Raw genomic sequence first — 19,413 nt, forward strand, 5'->3', positions numbered from 1 at the left:
CTCGATGGAGTTTAGTCCAAGTGAGTCCGAACTTTTTGTGAAGTCTAACGTGAAGGCGAGTTCAGAATTTGACTGAGAGCCTCCAGTTGAAGTGGTTTCTGACCCAGAGAATGGTTTTTTTGCATAACCAACAGGTAAAAGCAAACACCTGGCCAGAGCCAATAAAATTTCCACGTGTATGTGTATGTGCCAACACTGTACACCGCCTGCTCTTTCTTCAAAATCGTGGGAAAGCGATCACAGCAGAACCAATCTTTTGGCCGGGCACTTAATAAATCACTTCCCGGACGCGAGTTACTCTCTGAATCATGAGTCAAATCATGATAGTTTCAGACAGACAGAGGGTAAACGGGGAGGGGGGGCTCTCCTACATACGTACCTGTCTCCTCTAAAATCATTGTTTTCTTAGCTGGCTAGAATTTTTGTCTTTTTCGGCTAATCTTTTTTTTAAAAGTGAGCCAAAGAACGATATCTCATTGGATGTTTTTAACCAACTTCGCAGATATGTAGGGAATTCGAACCAATGACCTCAGCGATACCGTTGCAGCTTTCAAGAGTCCTTGAAGTTCGTAATGGTCCGTAATGTCTTATATATAAGATATCAAGAGTCGCTGGATTTAATAAAAGCCAATCATGCACGATCAGATTTTTAATGATCAGTAAAACTGTAAAAGGGTGCGTGAGCCGAGATGACACAGTACCACAAGCTGACGATTATACCTTCACTTCGCATTTTTAACATGAACTTTTTCACCTATATCCAATTATATGCGGCGGCCTTGTTCCCGCACGCGACAATGAAATATTTCTCTCGTGATTTCATATGCAAAAATCTCCCATATGCCCATCGCCCGTAAAACCGCTCTTTTCCTGTGAGGGTTTCCCCTGGCGATTGAAATCTATCTTAATTCCGCAAAAGGAAAAACCCTTCGGTTCTGCTCAACTTTCCTTCCCGAAAAGGTGGTAATATTAACTCAGGGCTTCAAATGCATATATTAAAGCTGATAGTTTAGGAAAAAGCCACAAAAACAGGCGCGGAAAAAGAAAAACTTTAATTTTATACCTAGAATTTTAGCAAGTATTTCCTGAATTCCTCTTCATGTGAAGTTCACATGCTTCTTATCATATATGGACATCTTCACCAAATATGGCAAACGTAAACACATGGTGGCGGCAAAATCCGAACACAGCCCCTCACGGGTTTAGGAACCGATGTGTGTCCGTGGGGAGCTTGAAGCAGTGAAATATGGCTGGTGGTCAGTTCACCTACCGGTTTTAAGATAAATAAACCTTGCGAAGTCTAGATTTTTGTATTTTAGTCGGAAAATCTCAAGATGGAACAGGCTTCGAGCAGCGAGTCTAGGTTTTGGTCTGTATTTCCTCAAGCACAGTGCGAATCGCTTCTTGGCCATGTAAGTTTCATTAGCCCTATTCGCTTCCTCGCGTTTTGATAATACAACTAGGTCGTAAGCTTACTAATGCAGATCGAACGCCCATTCCGCTGATAATAATTGTGTGTTCTTTGCCTATTGTAGTATGCTTTGAAGCCGGCCGATCCAACGGAATTGAGAAGAATTTTCAACAAGGTTTGTATCGAGTTAGCTCGTGAGTTTGCTTAGTGTAAGGCCAAGGGCATGTTTATGAATTTGTTGTACGAGGCTGGTTTTCCATTGCTTTCCAGTCACGCCATTAAAGGTAATAAATATCAGTAATAGACTATTGAATATGCCGTTGACTAAAAGGGGGAAGATAGCGAGACGATGTGACTGCAATGGGAGGTAAAACGGCGGTTTCGATTTGTGGAAATGTCCTTCGTGTAAGCGTATAACTTAATTTATGATCGAGTTAAACTAATCTGTTGATGTTTTGCTATTTGCCTTCGTTTGTTATTCAAATTGTTTAGTGCTCTTCTAATATTGATTGCAAAAGATGTATACCTCTGATATTCAGATATTTGATTTTCATTTGAGATGAGTGCAGTGTAGTGAGAAAGTATTGCTGCCTCCCTACCCACTCCCACACATTAGTGGAGTTATTGAGGTGGCGGGGGGGGGGGGGGGGGGCGCTTTGGGGGAGGGCACTGAGCATCACAATTGGCAAATACCAAAACATATTTAGCCTGCATACTTGGGAGTTTCAATGGCACAAGGACAACAATTGATCAAAAAACTAGTGGTGGAACTGTGGAAACAATGACACAACCTCTAACGTTGGTTAGAACTGTCACATTGCAAATTAACAAGAACTATGCACAATAATGCACGACAATAATTATTTACTTTTTTTACCTGTTGAAGCTGCTTCAGTTTGTTTCTGATATGACCAGATTCCCTTGCCTTGGGCACCCTCACATCACCTGTTTTAGCCTGTGAAGAAATCCAATACCAAATCAAGGGGAGCACATTTTTATTTCCAGTATCTTTCCGAACACAACTCGATCTGACTTGATCTGGTCTCATTCGATCCTTATTGAGAATAAGTACATAAATGTTTCTGAAATGGATTTTTAATCTATGACAAGCTGTCTTAGGAAATCCTTTGAATATGGGCTCGTAAACAATAAATACCAAAAAACGTAACCCTAACATAAGAAAAAAAAATCTTTACTTCTAAACAGTATAACAAGCTGTTTCAAAAGTAGTAAAGTAAAGTAAAGTAACAGAGTGGCCCATTCAGCTTGAAGGCCGGTATTTAAAGGGGCCCTGTCAATATAAAATTAATTAAATATATATTAATGGCATTGATTATATTATACATTAGAAATTATCTAAGAATCTAAGAATACATCATGAAAACTAAAATTTCAATTTAAAATTACAATTTAAATGTTCTAAACAATTAAGATCAATGTGAATAAAAAGGTTCTTGCTTGGTGGCAATACACTGTACCATGGACATTGTACAGAGTATCCTCCAGGCACATGTATACTGTGTGGCATAAAATTTGAGCGGAAATGAAATTTTGAAGATCAACAATTTTTTTGTGTTATTTTTTTGGGAACTAAGTTTTGCATTTGGGAAAGACTGGTTTTTCTGGCTTGGTGTTAATTTTTGCAATTTTGAAGGAGACACAGTTAAGTGGAATTACTGTCTACAATGTTTTGCGTTTTTTTTTTTTTTTTTTTTTTAAATAAACTACATGCAATCAACAAGTGAAACAACATGCAGAGATGTAAAACACAGTAATCAGTGTCACTCTGTACCAATTACATGTTACCCTTCTGTGGCTGATTGTTCTGGCAATGAATCAGCAAAAACTAGTGTATAGTGTATCATGTGTTGCATATCACCCAAGTTTTTGTTTCTGAACAAAAGAGACTGTTAAATAAATGGCATCAAGATTATTCATGTGATATTTGTATGTTGTTTTGCCAGTGGAGTAAATTTTTGCGGAGAAAATTTTTGCGGAATTTTTTTTTTGCAGGAACTCATTATTGTGGATCTTGGAAAAAACTGCAAGAGTCACAAAAATTTGAACCCGCAAAAATTTTGGGCCACACAGCATCAGACCCACTAGGAAAAACATTTTATATGCATACATGTACATACAAAGATGCAAAGACAGGGCAGGAGCAGAAGCGAAACAACTAAAAAATAAGCACTTGGATATATACATGTAAAAAGGAGATTTACATGTATTGATTCTTCATTGTAGTATGCCACTGTTGAAAAGGATGATGAAAAGTACATGACGCCAGTGAATCTGATTCGAGACTACCTTGGAATGCAGAAAGTTGAAGAGTATAATGAAACAACTTTGAACCTTTTGGCAGGGTGTGCTGACCAAACAAAAGATGGGTATGTTTAGTTTCTGCACAGCAGTTGTTACATACTTATATTTGTTGAAGTTCTCATAAGTTGTCTTATTACAGATAATTTTTTGTGATAACTTAATTTCATGATCTTTGAAGGATGGCATTTGGAATGCAAAGTACACCCTGTAAATAACTAAGTAACTTTCTTTTAGAACTTTACGTTGAATTTTCATGATTTAAAAGAAATTGCAAAAACACTTAACTCTAACAACAATATATTGTTGTTTTTTTGTTAACTTCCATTCAAAATTTTTATTTGTAATAATTGTAATGACAATTAAGAGTCTAGCAAAGCCAGTTTCAATTCATGATGACCCCCCTCCCCCAAAGTTACATTTTACACTCTATGCTACAGAGAACGTCCTAAAGTGCGACAAACACATTTTGAGAAATTAGTGAATTTCTTGCAAGCCAAATGCTTGTAGTGTATTCCAAAATATCCAATTCATTTGTTCTCTCTAGCACAGTACACATAGTGAAAGAGGGTTCAGCTATATTCAACATAAATTTGCTTTTGCAAATATTTTCAAGGAGTATTGATTTTTATTTTTTGTCTTGTATGTTTCTTTTAGCTTGATCTCATTTAGTGAATTCCTGGCATTTGAGGCTTTATTGTGTGACCCTGGAGCTCAACACAAGCTTGTTTTTCAACTGTTTGACTTGGATGGCAAAGGATCTGTCACATTTGGTACTCTTTCTCAGTGACTACATTAATTTAGTTTTAACTGTAGAAAAATTGTGTGACTTTTTAGGTATTGTTATTATTACACAGAGTAGCATATGTTCTAGACATAATTAGAATGAGAGTTCCTGTACCCTAATATGTACACATGAGTGAAACACTGCGAAAGCACACAGTTGTGTAACTTTACTTTTCCTTTCTCTTTCCTATAGTTGTATCACTTGACCAAAATGTTCAATAACAAATGTACATTTATACATGTACAATTATATAAGACTACAATGTATCACATACATATTATTCATTGCTTGAAGGACCAGTTATTTTTATAAGCTATTTCTCAAAAGTGCAAAATATTTTACATGTATTTGTGATTGAATGAATTAAAAGAATATGTAATGCATGTACACTGCAATACTTCTACAGTACATGTATGTGACATATTGACAACCAGAATATTCAACTACAGTGGAACCAACGGACCATGAAAATTTGGCTGTATTGACTGATCTGAACTGAGTGATGTCTTAACAGAAGTGACAGATATATCACAACTGCACTTCTGAACAACTGTTCTTTTGTAATCATCCGGAACGCAGACAGAAAAAAAAAAAAAAGTTCATACAATATTTAGATTGGGAAGAAGAACATAACTGGTTTGAGTGGCTAATACAGGGTAATATTGTAAAGGATTATACAGGTTAGGATTTCAGAATGTGGCCGTTGGCCATATTAGCGAGATGTCCGCATTAAGGGGGTTTTCTTATGAGAAAATGTATTGGGCGTTTCGCTGGGGGGACAAAAAAAGTGGCCACAGGTAATAATGAGGTGACCGTAAGACGGGGTTCCACTGAGCAATACAAAAGGATAAGAAATCGTATTCACCTTGATTTAACTCTCGTGAAATTTGTAACCGTATTTGTCTTTTGAAAGTACGTACATGGTATAACCAACTGCCTTTTACAAAATAACAGAAGCAGTGAACAATAGCCAAACTTATACCATAACATACACATACATGTACCAATGCATTTACACACAGTGCAAACACTCGCTATCTTATCTCTTTGAAGGAAAATGTATAATTTCTACCGGTACATGTATATACTGTACATAACATGTCCAGTAGTGTGCATGTATCACTGTTTATGGTGTAACACGTAGTTGATTTCTAATTACCCTCTACTCTCTACTACAATGTTTTGAAAGCTTCCCTTATTCCTCAAGAAAAGGACAAGCCCCCTTACAGCTAGAGGGGTTTAAATTGTTTTCTCCTGTAGTGTTTATTATCCTCACATTGCAGATCAAAGAACGTTTCACTGTAATACAAAGTCCTGTGAAGGTGAATTAATCAACAAAGTCCTGTTTGTTATATTTTTCTCAGATGAATTTGAAAGTGTCGTCAAGAAAACAACTTTCTTCAACAAAATTAAATTAAATTTTGAAACTGAGTTTGTAAAGACATACTTTGGGAGTGACAAGAAGGCTCATGTTCGTTTTGATGACTTCTCTCATCTCCTACAGGTTTGTGATATACATATATATATATATATATTTTTTTTTTTTTTTTTTTTTTTTTTTTTTTTTTTCTTTTATCAAAATAAACTTTTGTGTTCGTGATAGCATTTTACATGTGGCTTTGTTTGATTTGTTGGAGGCCAGCACCCTCAGGACTCTGGATCAAGTGGTCTGGGTTTGAGCGCTGGGGTTAGTGGGCAAGGCACTTTACTTTCACTGTACTCTCTCCACCGAGGTGTATAACATGTCCTGTACCAGTAAATTTAATGATCAGAGGTAACCCTGCAGTGGACTGGCTTCCCATCTAGGGGGGAGTAGAAATATTCGTACATGTAGTTGCTTAATGCCACTAAACTAGGATATTAGCAGTGGCAGTGGGGGCATTTGACACCACTGACTTTACCCTTACTACATGTACTTTTATCTTTGTCTGATTTGCATGTGAAAAGTGATCCACTTTTACAGGACACAATATATGTTTTCTTTCAAGGTGTTTCTTTGTGTCAAAACTACACTGGAAAACAATGTCACTTTCAATTGGTATCACAAATTTCTTTAATGATTAATCAATTAACTGATAGAAATGTGTAATAAAATAATACACATGTACCTACAATGTAAATATAACATTCTTTGTATATCTGGGTTTTCACTTCAGGATTTAGAAAAAGAATACCAACGGCAGGCCTTTTTCCAGAGCAAAATGCCTGATGGAGAAATAACAGCTGTCAAGTTTTCAGAGATCATGAAAGTTCTGAGAGGCCACAAGTTGTCGCCATTTGTCAGAGAATATCTTCTAACAGTACGACTAGTTCTTTCTGTGTTTTACATGTATATCTAGAAATTGATTTAAAATGTACATGAATGTTTTAAGACAAAATATGACCATCTCGTTCTTATTTGTAGGCTGCTAGTGGGGAGGGTGGCCACCGTGTGAGTTATGGTTATTACAGGGCATTCAATACAATGCTAGATCATGTACAAGTTCTTCACGATATGGCTCTGAAAGCTGCAAAAGGGAACCGTTTTAAGGAGCTTAAGAAAGGTACATCTGCCAGTTTATGAGCATATAACTAGAAAGTACAATGTTTTTCAAAATTCCACTGCTGGAGAACATATTTTGGCGTACATGTGTACATAACGTTTTAAAACTATGTACAGATGGACAAATATCAGTACATGTACAAAAAGGTACATGTAGCTCCCTTACTCCTTCCATCGCTCCTTCACTTCCTGTTACATGTAGACTTTTTTTGCAAATCCCCTGACCGGTAGATAAAGCACTTGCAGTCCTTGCGCACAAGTCAATTTGCGCTGATCACTGCATGATACAATACATGTATATTTACTAAGGGAATTGTACTTGCTTTTTGCAATATTTGTTATTCTAGAATCGTTTAGTGTGTGTGTTTAACTTCAATCTCAAGACTAGTAAACCAATTCAATGCAGTTCAATGGAAGCTGAATTAGTGGCCTGTAAACAGGCTATTTTTTGACTTACATGTAATCCCCCTTCCCAACTCCCTTAATAAAAAAAAGGAAAAGAAACAGTTCATCATGACTAAAACATTGGCTTTTGAAAGTGAGTTAGCTTTCCATAGTGTATTATTCTTACGCTTGTACTTCACAACTGACAATTACTACTTAGAATTGTGTACATCTGAACTTACCATTGTACACAACATACACTGAACATGGACATAAGTATGCAGAGCTGTCATTATTGGCCAGCAAATGGCTGTTGTTACTACATGTAGCAGTTGCTGTAAATTGTGACGGCCTACATATATACAGTGTGTAATAAAGTCTGCAAACTCATGCAGGTTTCTGTGGGATGTTTCTCATCAGAGAAAACAAAACAAATGTGAGCTGAAAAGTTTCATTTGGACTCACTGGCTAACATATGCACAATGTGCTTTCCTTTTGTTTCTCCAAAGCAAACAGCTCTGGCTTGTACAATACTCCTGGGTATTTTAACTCATAACTTGGTATTTTTTTCCTACTTGGAGGCTGAAAGAAAGCAAAAATGGACTCATAGAAGCACCAAGACATACATGTTCATGTATTATACAGGTACAATGCTATGCTAAATAACCTTTTTTAAAATTGTCTTTTAGTTGACATTTTACATGAAGCCAAAGCCGACTCCGAGGTATGTACATGTAAAACTTTATGATAAAGACTTGTAGCATGTTGTAAATACCAGTAAAAAGGTTACATTGTTGCCTGCATAACAGGCTGGATTTAGCACTTGAGTGCTTTGTTTCAGGAAGAGTGAAAGTATGTGACACTGTAGTCAAGTTGAGATCTTCATCTTTAGCTAAGGTGGCTAAAGTTCTCGTCCCTAGCATCTGTGGCTGTGCCTCGAAGACAAGGCACTCATGTTCAAGATCCCACCAGCTATGCAGACTACTTGTACATCGTGTTGTTGTTGTTACTGTTCAGTTGTAGCTATTAATGTACATGTAGGTGTTGTTGGTAGGAAAAGATCCAGCTTTACAATGGACAGTGGTACATTGTATGTTCTGCTGTACACTGTATGTGCTTATGTGCATGGGACTGTGAAGTAACTGGCTACGATTACCATTATAAACTACCGTGGAATCCCAATTTTTCGAACCTCTTAGGGAAACGAAAATTGGTTCGAAAAATTGGATAATTTGAGAAATCAGGGGTACACATGATTACATTGTTCGACTTAGGAGAGGGAGACGACTTTTGGCTCAAGTTATCGAGAGGTTCAAAAAAATGAGGGTTGAGAAATCGGGATTCCACCGTAACCACTTAATTTCGTCGTGGTGAACAAAAATAAATCCAACTTGTTTTGTTGCTGTCTTATTGCAGATCACTCCTCTAGTTATTGACATTCTTTTTCATCTGTGCGACTTGGAACACAGGAGAGGGTACGTGCAGCCTGACGCGGCCATGGCCAGCCCCCCTGACCCGTCGTATATGATGCTGTAGATATTTGGTGAATCAAGAGCCATGCAATTTTAACTTGGTGGAAAATTGTTTCTGAGTGAAAATGGGAAGTCCAAAACATGAGTAACATTATTTGATATTAGTTATTAGAAACGATTGGGAGGTAATCGAAACACTTAGCTTTTATCAACTTGAAGTTAATGAGGGTAATTTAACCACTGTGGCGAGTATGTGAAGGCTAAGTTGATGTTTCGAGCATCAGTCCTTCTGAGAACAAAGTTTCACTTTGTTCTGATGCAGGGCTAAGGCTCAAAAAAAGGCTTCTTCACATACTTCCTTCGACTATTATGTTCAATCTGATAGACGGCTATATTTAAAGTAATACAAAAAAAATGCCTCATTCTCTCAGAAGGGGTTTGAAATCTGAATTTCAGAACACTAGCAACACATTTGGGTGCATTTTTTTTTACCTGAACAGTGACTGTCTTATGTGTCCTAGATTACGAGTAGTCCCTCTTTCGCTTAGTCCGTCGTGCGTGACGCCTTTGGGGCCTTTCGCGCGCTCCTAGCCCCCAGGATTTCGCGCGGCCATTTCCTTCTCGCAGTTTTCTTTCGCGTCACGCACGACGGACTAAGCGAGAGAGGGACTACTCGTAGTCTAAATGTATCCAAGCCTCAAGGAGAGGAATTTTTTAATAAAATGAGGTAAAGGGTTTTGGTAGCATAGTTATTCTAAACGTTTACTACTTTAATTTATTTCAGTCGTGTCACGGTGTCTGATGTACATCAGATTATTCCTCGTCGTGACGTGTTTAAAGTGTTCTCAACAGAAAGAATCGAGGAAGAGGTACGGATTCCTTATGATTAGGTCTCTTTTAAATAGAGAGCAAGTTAGGTGGTAACGTTTTTTGATCTTATAAATCGAGTATCACATTTGCAACCACCGAATTTACAAAGAAAAGGGGATTGTAAAGATGGGGAAATTGACAATATTTCACAGAAGGAGCTGTTGAAGTATACTTGCGACTTCGTTTGGTCAGGCCTTGCGTGCACTTTCGTTGATTTGCGATGTTTTGCGCTCACGTTGGTCGAGATCAAATTTGCACGCAAGTCGACGCAAGTCTTTCACCGTTTGGCCACCCAAGCCAGGTCAACGCAAGTTGAGTGACGTCCATCGTTGTTATAGCAACCTAATTTTAGCTAATGAAATACAGGATAAGTCTGCCTTGTAATGTTTTTTTGTGACTTGGGTGTACTTGCGAGGAAACTTGCGGGTCCGTTTGGCCACCCAACTCAAGTCTCTACCCAAGTTCAACTTGCGACTACTTGCGAGTCCGTGTGACCAGGTCTTTACGCGTAATACTATTTTCATTTGTCTCAACTGAATGAAAAATGTTGCAGATGATCGTGGAGCCTAAAGAAGACAAAGGGTCCGTGTTTTGGAAAACTATAGAGCAATTCTATCGATTTGGAGTTGGATCTATTGCTGGTGGTGAGTTTTTAATTACATCTGAAATGTGGCATTTGAGATCTTAAGTCTGCATACGAACCATATGGCCCATAAGGCCGGCGCTTATCTCCGATTTCTGTAGCATGAAGCGACTAGGAGTATTTCTACTCCCCCCTGGATAGGATGCTAGTCCATCGAAGGGTTATCCCCAGCATTACGTTAGCCGGTACCCATTTATACACCTGGGTGGAGAGAGGTACTGTGAGAGTGTCTTACCCAAGACCACAACACAATATCCCAGGCCAGGGCCTGAGCCCGGACCGCTCGATCCGGAGACGAGCGCACTAACCGTGAGGCCACCACGCCGAGAGATCTTGCTAAGGTGATTTTTATCTAAAAAAAGAAAATAAAGTAAAATGCCAGAATACCCGGTACAGTGCGTGAATAAGTTGATGACTTGCCCCAAGGGAAACAGTGAGTTTTTTTGACCCTCAATGTTCCCCGAGGCAAAGCCTTGGAGAACATTGGCCTCGGAGTTCCACTCTCGGGGAAACAAAATTAACTGTTTCCTGTGGAGTCAGTCATGAAGTGTTTTGTTATACCTCCCAACTCAAAAACAGAAAAAAACCGCGAAAAAATTATCAAGTGCGAGTCGAAAGCTCAAATTTTTGTTTGCCTTGGGAGTGAGTGAGATTTGACCCACGACACGTGACACGTTCTCCTCCAATTGGAAAAGTACTTGAGTTGGGAGGGAAAACTACATCATTTATTGTTCTTTATCAGTCAGTATTGTCCTACCTCCCAACTCAAATGGTTGAGTTTCCCTGGTTGGGACGTTTTTTAGCCAGTTCGTGTACAGACCGTATTACAAACTTAAGGCCTTTCTGGAAACTAATCTGTCTGGTCCTGTTAGCTTTTGACTGCAGCATATATGTATAACCCGATTACTAGGGACTCGTCATAAAAGCTATTTGGCACTGACTTGCATCACTGTGGTGTTTTTTTTTTTTCAGCGGCCGGTGCAACTGCAGTGTACCCCATTGACCTGGTGAAGACTAGAATGCAGAATCAGCGAGCGGTGCTGCCTCATGAGAGATTGTACGCGAACAGTTTTGACTGTTTTTTCAAAGTCATTAGGAATGAAGGGCCACTGGGATTGTACAGAGGTAAGCCATACCTTCCAACGCATTCTGGTTTCTCATTCGCTCACTTTATTGAAGTAAGTCTAACGTGAGATTCTTTTTTCGGGAAATACGTCTTTCCGTCCTTTGGCTCGGTTCATAAACTTGCAGAAACAAGAAGGCGAGCAGTATTCCCCAATACGGATTCAATTTAGTATTTATTATACTAGCGCGTTTGCACTGTAATTCTGGGATATGATAATTTTGATCATGTACCCTTGGATTTGATGGCTGAAGTGTAGGAGCGTATCAGGGGCCCAGAAGGTCTTTCTCGATATTCACAGTTCTGTATTAATTAGTAAGACTATTGTCGTTTTAATCTGATGTTGCTGCTTCATTAAGATTTTTTTTTTTCCCAGGATTACTTCCGCAGATTGTTGGTGTCGCTCCAGAGAAAGCCATTAAATTAACAGTGAGTTCTCGATTACACTGTAGAAAAAACAACTGGTGTGATTTGCGAAACGTTTCATACTAAGGCTTACTTCCGAGGATTTTTGCCTCGCTAATTTTTCTTGCCTAGATGCCACTTGAGAAACAACTCTCTTTTACTAAATAAATCCTTTTTTCTTCGCAGACAAATGATCTTGTACGTGACTTGTTTCGTGATAAAGATGGCTTTATCAGTTTACCATTTGAGATTGTGGCCGGTGGATGTGTAAGTAAAGTTTGAAACAGCGAAACTTTTCATAGCGTTGCAGTTGAGCCCCTACTTTAGGCACCTTATTAGAAGGCAACCGTCAACACTCTCCCTCCAGTCTTTGTTTCTGTTACCTTTGTTAAAGGGAGGATGTCCATTTATCCCACTGTATTATAAAATAGAAGTTGGGACTCCCAGTGAATGGTTTTTAGAAGATGATCGAAGCCTTTTCTTGCTTCTGATCTCACACAGTACAGTACAATACAATACAAATACAATACAAATACATGCACTACCCCCCCCCCCCCCCATCTCCCGATGGGATTCTACAGTACACTGTGAACATGGAGAGGAAGAAGTGTCGGTTTGGATGGCAAACACTCATCTTCTTGTCTGTTATCTCGAACTCCCTGCTCCTTCTCCTTGCTCAATTATGCAGTCATGGAAACAAACTTGTTTCTAATTCAGATCTAGGATAATGTTAGTTAAGTTGCTTAAAGGAGCTCTGTCACAGTACTTTGAGTTGTCACCGTTTTGGCCACGTACACGATTACCTTTAACTTGAATAAGGGACCGTTCATTTTTATAAGGTAGGGGGGGGGGGCTGGTGAGATTTGGGGGGGGGAGCCATGCGAAAAAAAATGGCTTTCGAGGGGGGGGCCATCCCAAAAAAATAAGGGAAAAAGGGGGGGTCACGTGAAATATTTTAGTAAAACTTTAAAATGGCATAATGTCTGAATATCAAAAAAATTGCTATAGAATAAACATAGAAGGCAGGATACAAATTTATTACAAACTTTCCTTCTGCTTTAAAAAAACGTTTGGCGACAAAAAGCATTTGTAGATACTGAAACAAAGTATTTAACACTGTTATTTTGGAATGCAACTTTCACTGGCACTCATCTTCATCTTCGCTGTCGTCGAGTTCTTCGTCGCCGCTTGTGCTGCTATGGGAGTCTCTTTCACCAATGCTGCAAGAAGCAGCAATGCTTTCCGTCAGAGTGTACTCTTCAGGGTACATGAAGGTGTAAACACAATCTCTGACTTCCTGCTCAAGGTTGGTGCTCTGTGTTCTTTGATGGAGAAGTTCAGTTTTCTTCCATCACTGGGCTTCAACTGGTACCCTGGCATGGAAAACTCACTCGCCCTTTCTGAACGGCCATCCGCACTTAGAAAGATTGCTTCTTTTTCTTAAACCAGTTCCTGACCATTCCTGCCTACCGGAATACCACTACCTCTCCTACCAGAAGACCCCAAATGAAGGGCGTGATCCAGATGACTGGCAGCCAATGGTCTAAGCGAAGAAAGAGCATGGAAGTGGCAGGCTGGTTTTATCTCACCCAGAGAGCGTTGCTCTATTTGCAGATAAGTTTATTGTCAAATCAAAGTTTGTGCTGGATTATCTTCAGCATCTTGAAGTGCTGGAATTTAAAAGGAAAAAGAGAGCAGAAGAAAAGGCAAAGTTAAGTAGGGACGCAAAAGATAAATCATGAGGATTATCCTTGGACTGAGTTGTGCGAAGATCTAACCAAGCTTAAAACGCTACGTGTTCCAGAACTAAACAAGTACTTGAACCACCTCGGGCTGAAGCAGCATTTGAAAAGCAGCAAGAGTGAGAAAGTAAAGGCAATTGTAAGACATTCATGCTTGCAGCAGAAGAGTCCTCTCAGAGCTGGCCAACCAACACTGAGAAATGCCAGGACATTGACACAAAATGACAACAGGGCAAGTGCTGACAGCAGTGAAACGGATGAAAGTGACAATGATGAGTATGACAGTGATGCCATTGACTCTGGGGGAGAAGATGACTCAAGTGACGTCATTCTTGCATTCATCAATTCAGATGAGGAAGATGCCAATGAGAGGCCAAATGCCACACGCTCAGGGCGAGCCATAACTAGGAGATCCGAAATTGACTTCTCTTTCTTTTGATTTGTTTTTTAAACAGCTCTCTGTAGTATAGGGATTGTAAATATTGTCTTCATAGTGAGCACAATAACGTGAAGTAGGGGGATAATAGAGAAATATTAAAAAATTTGAAATCTAAATATTGTTTGTTCAATTTTTTTTTTTTTTGGGGGGGGGGTCATCCCAAAAAATTACCGCTACAAGGGGGGGGCATGTGAAAAAATTGGTAAGCTGAGGGGGGGTCATGTGATTTTTAAATGGTGCTTCCCAAATCCCACCAGCCCCCCCTCCCTCATAAAAAATGAACGGTCCCTAAAACCTGAAAATAGCAGTTTACTAAGATAGAAGAACACCAAAGAGACAATAATAAACCATAACGGAACAAGGATGGTTAAGGATGGAGAAGATTAACATGGATCACAAACGACGAACTTGAAAAATGCAGGCTAAGCCTTTCAAGATGCACAAACCGCGAAATAGCTCCTTTAACAACGTGACTTATTCTTATGACGTCATGCTTTGTGATCATTTCAGGGGGGAGCCGCCCAGGTTCTCTTCACCAATCCCCTAGAGATCGTGAAGATCAGGTTACAGGTTGCTGGTGAGGTTGGAGCTACTGGTAAACAGAAGGTGACAGCCACACGGGTCATCAGAGAACTGGGCCTGTCAGGGCTTTACAAGGTAATCACTTCGAATGCCTCAAAAAGTCGTTAATTCGTCGCCCTCTTTAGGGCACATTTTAAATATTGACATTTTGTGTTAAAATAAAGGAATTAACAATTAGAAAACACCTTGCACGAAAGCGTAGCTAAAGCAGTACCTCTATAGCTCGCTAGAAACGCCTGTTTGGAATCAAAATGAACAATTGTTTTGCCTTCTTTTTTTCGCAGTGCTTATTAACTGCAAAACACTGCGCAGAACTCCCACGTCTGTGTTGCCACTGTATTTCTCATCTCCCAGACTTCCTATTCTGTTTCTGTTACTCAGCAACAACAAATTAAAATTGTACTCGTTTATCCCTTACTTCCCTTTCTCCTCTTTCAACTTGTGTTAGTTTTTCCTCTTACAGTTTAGTTTGTATCCCTATGTAGTATTTATCTCTATGTAGTAAACTGTACCTTATTCGTATAATCATCATTTGTAGATAGTGTGGTAAAACGTCAATAAAAGTGTGAAAAGTCAATGAAACTGTGTAAAATATTTTCCTTGTGCTGTTTTCTAGGGTGCAAGAGCGTGCTTTTTGCGAGACATTCCATTTTCTGGTATTTATTTTCCTACCTACGCCCATCTAAAGAAATACTTCGAGAACGAAAGCGGACAAACTGGGCCTGGCGGTCTTTTTGCCGCAGCTATGATAGCTGGTAAGAGGAGTGAATTTTGTTGCTTTCCATGAACACAATAGGCGGGAAGATGATGCTTTAGGCATAAAATAAATTGCTTTGTAGGCATGTAATAAAAACTGCAATCTGAAGTCCCTTACGTTGTGATTGGAGGTTCTGAATGCTCTGTACAGGCCACATTCGTGGACTGGAACTAGCTTGCAAGTGAGGCTAAGTCGCGTAGTCTTTTCATTGCAAATGACATTAAATATTCCCCACATAAGCCTCCGTTTGGTAAGCTTGTTGCAGTCCAATATCGAGAATACAGATATGGTCTATTGCTCTCCACATGCTTCTTATCTTTGATAGAACCCTGAAAATGACCCTCTAAGTACGCCAGTACCGTATGTGACACTGCTTGTCTTGTGTTCTTTAGGAGTCCCCGCAGCAGGCCTGTGTACCCCAGCTGATGTTATCAAGACCAGATTACAGGTAAACAAATGCGTCTGTGCTTTATACCACGGCGTGCATAGCAACGTTACGTCAAACTGATTAGACAAGGATCACTGTTAATCTGCTCGTGTGTTTGTTGTTAGGTAAAAGCCAGAGCAGGCCAACAGATCTATCGTGGTGTTATCGACTGTACGAGGAAAATATGGAAGGAGGAAGGAGGTAGAGCGTTTTGGAAAGGAGCTGGAGGTCAGTTTTTTTTTCAGAATGTATTCTTTTTGCAACTTGCGAAATATAGGACTAGAAAATTATTTGCGTTCTGATCGACTGCAGTACGTTTTCCCGGGACTTTTTGAAGTTTCCCGCCATTGCAAGACGCGTGGCTGTCACCTTTGCTGTGATTGGGGGTCAAGTCGCTGGTTGAATAATTGGCTAGCAGCGGAATTCTATAGAGCCACCATCGATTTAGCCTCTCGCACAGAGACTCTTTTCATCTTCGCGGCATCTTCTGTTTTTCCTCAGAAGCGTTTCGTGAGGAGCAGGCAAAAAGTTCAAAGCTTACCCTAATAATGGCAAACTGTAGGAACAAGAACAACTGGGTTTAGCTAGTACCAATCGAGTTAAGACTCCTTGTTTGCTTTAGCTCGTGTTTTTAGATCGTCGCCTCAGTTTGGAGTCACGTTACTCACTTACGAACTTCTTCAGAGAGTGTTTAAAGTGGATTTCAGCGGAAAAGGGTTAGTATGAGGCCGAAACGCCATTTCCTATTCTTCTTACCTCCCCCTAGATTGAAATTTCCGTTTTAGCATTAATCCACCATCTTTACGATGAATAGAAGTGGCCCCTTAAGATACAGTTGTACGGTACCAGGTAATCTCGTACCCAACCTCTGCAAGTTTTCGGTCCCCGTCATGTCGCACAAAACTGAAAGGATGTTTGCTCTGATTAGTAGCAGCGTGATGCACGAATGTCATAAACTAATAACAGAGCTAAACTAAAGAGAACCCAATGTAAAGAAGAGGAGACAAGTTGTACGGCCCATCACGGAAAGAGGTGATCCTGCAGGCACCCATTTTGATCGCTACATGCATTTTTGACTTTTGTTTGTAGTGTTTTTTGTTTTGTTTTTGTTTTTGTTTTGTTTTTGTTTTTTGTTTTTTTGCGGTCTCAAGTCATTATCTAGGGGGCTTAAACCAGACCACGCCGGAATAATTTGAAAACGCAGCTTTATTTCCACGCGTCCACAATAATCTAATCCGTCGTGAAAACGCTCTTCAAACCGGTGGAATTTGAAAACGCCGGCTTTTCGTTTTCGTGTGGACGGAAAACATTTTGAAAGTGGCGCTTTTGAAAACGATGACGTCACGATAATCACGTGATTTCCCTGCCCGAGATATTTTCAAACACAAATCCAAAATGACCGGTGGTTGCTGCGTTTTCAAATTGCTTCGGCGTAGTGTGAACGGAAATCATTTGATTTATTTTCTGAGTGAAACCTCCGTTTTCAAATTCCTCCGGTCTGGTGTGGACGGGGCCTTGTTCAGTTCTGTGATATTTTATTTTTTCGTTTATTCCTGCAATAGAGCGGTGGTGCACGAAGCCTGGAGTGAGAAAAGATCGTTCAACCCAGACATCTCCATGCATCCTGACCACATTGGCGGCATGAGACTGGCCGTGGCCTCGTTTGCAGGCATTGAGACTAGGTTCGGCTTGTGCTTGCCCAAGTTCACCCACGGGTCAGCGTTTCACACTTCAGGACAGAAGAAAGACACATGAGAATTTCAATGACTGCAGAGGACTTGAAGAAGATGGACACGACAGTGCCTTTTGTAGAGGCTAGTGCAAAGAGAATTGCGGGACAATCTACTCGTCAATTTGCATTCGGTTAATTCCGAAGAAATAATATTTTACAATATACATGTGAAATGGTTAAATAATTTACGTGCCAGGAGCCCATGGTACCTTTGCTTTTTAGCTTGGCCGCTTGTTGTATTTCAGTAGCCTAAGTAGTAGCGTTCTTATAGCCTCAGAGTTCACTAGTTATTCACAGGGGAGCACTTTTCTTTTAGCTGTCGTTTACCTTGAACTAAAGACATCACATAGCCAATCGGAGGCTAAACTTTACAATGAGCCAATGACAGAAAAAAGCTATGGCCGATAAAAAGCGCGGGAAAAGTCACGTGGGTCACGGTACGATTTATGTTGCAGCTGACTGGCTGGAAGAGTTGATGAAACGTTCAATCTGATTGGTAGCAGCGTGGTTCACGAGCTTCATGAACCAATCGCAGAGTTCGGTTTAAGGGAACCCAATAAACACAGGATGTGAATTTAAGCTGTATCGCGAGTGCTGGCGAAAATCTCTTAAGATAGGTCAGCGTCGGACTCTGGTGGTTACGTGCGCCAATTGTTCAAGTACACTCAAACATAAAATCTCCATCCTAACAGAAAGAACCATAAAATTTTGTTCATAAGTAAGGGCGAAAATAGACCTTTCCGGCATTCCACTTCAGTGCGTACGAGCAATAGCACCACAGCGAGGTTGGGGTGGACATTTCCATACATTTGCTGTATTTTTGTCCACCCTGACCTCGACTCGGCGCCATTGTTTGTCAGAATGCGGGAAAGGTCCATTGCAAACAAAAATATCAGTTCCCTTACTGGGAAGATAAGGGAGGACTGTTTTGCGACACTTTTAGAAGTGCGGGGTATTTATAAACCTTCAATTTCCTTTAATAAGTCGCTGAAAATTGCCTGATTGCCTCAATTTTCAAATCCACTTCTTTGGCATTTTATGTGAGTAGACATTCGATGCGATGCAATTATCATATCCGGTGTGAAAAAAAGTTTAAATTTTAGATGGGTACAAAATAGAACCGTAGACAAAAACATAAAAGGGACGAAAAGGGACGAGGTCTTTGCTATCTATAAATACCTTGAGCTAACCTGTTAGTGAGCAGTAAGGTGATTGTTCAGATTACATAATATATGTTCAGTAGTTTAATGTGCAGGTAGTCTTCTCTAAAAGAAAAATTGGTTACTCGCAGCCGAGTGTTTTGTAAATGGCTGCGTCATGTGTCAGACCGGCGCCAAATGAGTATTATTTAAACATGGGGGCGTGCTTTCTTACATAACTTAGTCGTATTTTATATAACATTAAAAGCAAGGAGGTAGCCCTTTCAGCTGAAAAGAGGCACTAATAAGAATTATATACATGTGTGGTATCAAATGACGTGAAGTCCTGTCAAGCCGGTTGTTTCATACACGTTTTCCTTTGTGCCAATACTTCACCATTTTCAGATCTTCAATCACTCCACGGACACCATAATGCAACTGGTAAATTTTTATTTTAATCGACTTGGCTATAACTACAAACTTTCTTTACTTGTTCTTACAAATACAAAGCCTGGAATAGCGAAAAAGAAAGAGCAACGTCAAAATAATCTTCCTCTTTATTAGAATCCACCATACCGTCAAATTTTCTAACAATTTTCTAACTAAGGTCTTTGGTATTGTTAAACCGCCAAAGCTCTT

General features: G+C 39.7%; 1 protein-coding gene and 1 pseudogene across 1 annotated transcript; both read left to right on the forward strand.

Annotated features, from left to right (window-relative positions):
* The first annotated feature begins 1,211 nt into the window (after positions 1 to 1,211).
* On the forward strand, positions 1,212 to 19,108 carry LOC110067060 (electrogenic aspartate/glutamate antiporter SLC25A13, mitochondrial-like). The gene is made up of 20 exons (XM_020774338.2): positions 1,212 to 1,412; positions 1,536 to 1,586; positions 3,656 to 3,798; positions 4,388 to 4,503; positions 5,882 to 6,021; positions 6,674 to 6,817; positions 6,922 to 7,060; positions 8,133 to 8,167; positions 8,860 to 8,918; positions 9,700 to 9,784; positions 10,339 to 10,429; positions 11,401 to 11,553; positions 11,928 to 11,980; positions 12,143 to 12,223; positions 14,648 to 14,794; positions 15,336 to 15,474; positions 15,869 to 15,924; positions 16,029 to 16,131; positions 16,526 to 16,619; positions 17,466 to 19,108. Exons 1-20 carry the CDS (start codon positions 1,335 to 1,337, stop codon positions 17,656 to 17,658), a joined length of 2,100 nt encoding a protein of 699 aa, XP_020629997.2. The 5' UTR covers positions 1,212 to 1,334; the 3' UTR covers positions 17,659 to 19,108.
* Positions 13,285 to 14,283, forward strand: LOC149115643 (uncharacterized; annotated as a pseudogene).
* Positions 19,109 to 19,413: the final 305 nt, after the last annotated feature.

Source organism: Orbicella faveolata, unplaced genomic scaffold (genome assembly GCF_042242905.1).
Source record: "Orbicella faveolata isolate gen_17 unplaced genomic scaffold, um_ofav_v1 contig_13, whole genome shotgun sequence".
Taxonomy (NCBI): Eukaryota; Metazoa; Cnidaria; class Anthozoa; order Scleractinia; family Merulinidae; genus Orbicella; species Orbicella faveolata.